Source organism: Nanorana parkeri, unplaced genomic scaffold, assembly GCF_000935625.1.
Source record: "Nanorana parkeri isolate BGI_ZX_2015 unplaced genomic scaffold, ASM93562v1 scaffold188, whole genome shotgun sequence".
NCBI classification, from domain to species: domain Eukaryota; kingdom Metazoa; phylum Chordata; class Amphibia; order Anura; family Dicroglossidae; genus Nanorana; species Nanorana parkeri.
Genome location: NW_017306456.1, coordinates 344,627 through 348,988, shown reverse-complemented (window position 1 = coordinate 348,988; position 4,362 = coordinate 344,627). Strand labels below are relative to the sequence as shown.

General features: G+C 43.5%; 1 protein-coding gene across 1 annotated transcript in view; it reads left to right on the top strand.

Annotated features, from left to right (window-relative positions):
- The first annotated feature begins 2,278 nt into the window (after positions 1 to 2,278).
- The window catches only part of LOC108786005 (protein SSUH2 homolog), a 17,199-nt gene continuing 15,115 nt past the window's right edge, over positions 2,279 to 4,362 (top strand). Inside the window, exon 1 of the mRNA XM_018555214.1 lies at positions 2,279 to 2,321. Within this exon, the coding sequence (XP_018410716.1) occupies positions 2,279 to 2,321 (43 nt within the window). The remainder of the gene's footprint in view (positions 2,322 to 4,362) is intronic.

The window sequence follows — 4,362 nt, the reverse complement described above, 5'->3', positions numbered from 1 at the left end:
GTTGGTACTGCTCTGTTAGATTGTTCCACCTTTCTGGCTGCTAGGTCCCCTGTTCCCTGGAAGGGGTCTACCCACTTTGTATACTACAGAAGGAGGAGATGGGCTCAGGGGGATTAGAGAGACGGAGAGATAAGTCACATGTGCATGCTTTCCCCTTCAGGGATAAATGAGTAGGCCTCAGGTCTGTGGTCCACAAAACGGAGAGGACACCCAGTTGGAAAATTATTTCCATACATGATTGTCAGCACTTCAGCACCCCTCCTATAGCATCAGACAAAAGGGATCAACTAGGTAAGTACTGGAAAACCATGTTTTCCAAACTGCCACATCTTTGGACATTATTGTCAGTATATTCGTGGGCCATAACGTTGAAGGATCTAAATCGTAGTTGGGTAATCAAGTAAAAGTCCTGAAACCAAGAAATGTCTCATTGATGTGGGTGTGGTGGGGAATAACAGCATATGAAGTTAAGCTCAGCTTGCTAATAATCTACCAGCAGTCAGGTGTCGTGAGTAATGCTGTTGGTAAATTCACGGGACTGATCGTATGTCCAATTGTAAAACCTATATCTGGGGAGATATTACTTTACAACACCCTATGGTGATAACACATTTTTTCCACTTGAGTTATAACATGAGACAGCTATATTAGCATCAGGAGATCTGATAAGGTTCCTAGTATATATATATATACAGTGAGTGTGTCATAAATATAAGATCCTCGTGGAAGCAACAGCGGTGTGTCAGTCGGTTGTGGATTCTCAGTATGACCGTCCTGTGCTGAAGGCTAGAGGTGAGCGATGTGGAGGGTCTTTGTATACACTGAAGACAGATCTATTAATTATAAACATCCCAGACTGAGGCTGTACCCATAATCAATATTCAGGGGAAGACTCTGAAATATTTTGGAAAGATCTCATCTCTCATGCCCTGAAATGCTATGAGGAGGTCAGTCAGCCAATTAACATACACTGTGTAGATTGTTTGGGTAGACAGCCTGTAATTTGTTGAGCTGGTTGCTGGCAATAAGAAGAATCAAATAAAAAGAAAGGTGTGTTAGTTGTTGGAACTGTCTACAACAAGCAGTCAGCAATTGTATTACTTGTACTGTGTACTATAGGTTAGAGATAGACCTTAAAGGGATGGTCAATGGCAGATTTCATTAGGGCAGAACTATGCTCTTCATAGTACACTACATGTAATAGTATTTGGACTCCCCACCAAATAAATTAGTTCAGGTGTCTCCAGTGAAGGGTCCAGTTAATACTTCATCACACAAAGACATTTTAGACAATTGTGCGCTTCCAGCCTTGTAGCAAAAATTTGGGTAAGACCCTTTTTTGTTCCAGCATGACTGTCCCCTGTTTACAAAGCCAGCTCTATAAAGACATGGTGTGACCAGTTTGGTGTGGAGGAACTCGAATGGCCTGCAAGAATTTCTGACCTCAACCCTACTGAACACCTTTGGGATGAATTGGAATACAGATCTTCTAATTTGACATCAATACCTGACCTCCCAAATGCTCTTCTAGCTGAATGGACGCTAATTCCCATAGACACCCATCAAAAAAGCCTTCCCGGAAGAGTGGAGTCTGCAAATCTCCTTTGTTTTGGAATGAGATGTCCTCCACACTAAATTGTTGCCACAAGGCAAGCACGAAATTGTCTGGAACGTCTTTGTATGCTGTAACATTACCAGTACCCTCATTTGGAAACACCTGAAGTCCATCATTTTGGGAAGGGGGTTCCACACACTTTGACCATGTATTGTATAAGCACACGAACATAATGTAATCGAATCTGCAGTAAATCCTACACTATTCATGTATCAGAATTGCTCAGATTCCTGAACTGATCTATTCTCTGTAGAACAGACACATCTACATGGAAATATGGAATTAAAAACTCAATTGGTGTTTCTTCTGGTTCCAACATTGCTGCAGCAGTACTGGGTACCTGCATTTGAGTAAAATTGTATAAACATGCTGGGAATACATTTGGGGGTGAGGGTGGAAGAATGTAGTTCTGTAATGAGTGTGGTGCCCCCAGAAAGATTTATTCCATGTGTTCCTCTTCTTCTCCCAGTTCATACTACAGCAGCTACCAGGTCATCCAACCACCCAAGCTGTGCCATTGTCGGAGAAGACTTTCTGCTTCATCTTATATCCCTTCTTACATCATCTGCCAACCACCCTCTTTTATCTGAACCAGATCCGAACAGTTCCTTGTCCACCAAACCTGTAGCGGTGACGGCAGTAGATACTGGAAGTATGTCAGGCATGGACCCACCTAGCTATGAAGATGTGATGGCTGGTGCTGGAGGTAGGTGTTATTGAGAGACGCAGCTAATATCAAACCTCTGATATCTTTGTATAGATGATGTGTACTGGTGCTATAGAAGGACACAGACTGTGTAGATCTTTTCATCTTTTCATTTTCTCTATGGTGTCATATGCTGCACAAGGTCAAAAATGATATTTCAGATATTTTGTTATTTTGGGATTTGGATCCGAAATTCAATTCAGTCTGGGTCTCGGATTCGGACGCAATCCAAATTTTTGTTAGTTTCGGATGAGTTTACGAATATTTGTTGCGAATACCACAGAAAACCGTATACAGATATCAATACTAAAGCTGAAGCTCTGAATTGCATTTGGGAGCTCCTGAATGCCATTCGGGTCTGGGAGCCATATACATATAGTACTAAAGCTGAGGCTCCCAGACCCGAATGGCATGCGGGAGCTCCCCAAAGCAAATTGGAAAATTCAGATCCCGAAAGCCATTCAGATCTGGGAGCCTCAGCTTTAGTATTATATGTATATACTGTATATGGCTCTCATGTTGCCGTAACGAAAATTCGTGTTCAGACCCATTCGGATGCATTAAACCGAAAAACACATCTGATTTGCCAGAAAAGTCACATGTCCGATTCAGTTTCGTTTTTGAACGAAATTTGGACGGGATCCGAAAATTCGGAAATGGAAATTCAGATGCATTGGGATTCGGAAATTCGGATTTTGATTCGGCACAAAACGAATCGCACATGTTTATGATATCATAACACATTATGAAACAGGTGAGCAGCCACAGGAATATATGTAGAAGGGTGTGGGTATAAAAAAGAGCTTCAGGGGTGCAGAAACCTAGGAGTATAAAAGCAGTGATCCTTTATTAAACCAAAAAATTAGGGCTGTGGAAATTAAAGATTAATTTCTCGATTAATCGTTAAACTTTTTGATCGTTTAAAATTATTTTGATCGCTAATGAAAACACTCACCTCTCGGCCGGCTTCCAGGAGTCCCGTCGGCGATCCGGTGACGTCACGGACATCGATGTCACCAGACTGCTCCCCCCCTTCCCCAAGTGGCTCAGTCGACTAATGAAGGGAAGGGGGAGGAGTCCGGTGACGTCGATGTCCGTGACGGCTAACGAAGGGAAGGGGGAGGAGTCCGGTGACGTCGATGTCCGTGATGTCACCGGTCCCGGGTATGAGGCCATTACGGGTGGTCAGCATGGTAAGACTTTTCTAGATTCCAACATGGATAACAAGACAGAGGACTCAGTTAAGTTGTGTGCCCTTTATTAGACCAATTATATCAGAAGGGTGTGATTCTGTACCCTATGGCCTAGGGTGGGATTCTGTACCCTATGACCTAGGGTGTGATTCTATACCCTATGACCTAGGGTGTGATTCTATACCCTATGACCTAGGGTGGGATTCTGTGCAGTATGACCTAGGGTATAATTCTGTACCCGATGACCTAGGCTGTGATTCTGTACCCTATGACCTAGGGTGGGATTCTGTACCCAATGACCTAGGCTGGGATTCTGTACCCAATGACCTAGGCTGTGATTCTGTACCCAATGACCTAGGCTGTGATTCTGTACCCTATGACCTAGTGTGTATATCTGTACCCTATGACCTAGGATGTGATTCTGCACCCTATGACCTAGGATGTGACTCTGTACCCTATGACCTAGGGTGTGATTCTGTACCCTATGGCCTAGGATGTGATTCTGTACGCTATGACCTAGCATGTGATTCTGTACCCTTTGACCTAGGATGTGATTCTGCACCCTATGACCTAGCATGTGATTCTGTACCCTATGACCTAGGATGTGATTCTGTACCCTATGACCTAGGATGTGATTCTGTACCCTATGACCTAGGATGTGATTCTGTACCCTATGGCCTAGGGTGTGATTCTGTACCCTATGACCTAGGGTGTGATTCTGTACCCTATGACCTAGGGTGTGATTCTGTACCCTATGACCTAGGGTGTTATTCTGTACACTATGACCTAGGGTGTTATTCTGTACACTATGACCTAGGGTGTTATTCTGTACACTATGACCTAGGGTG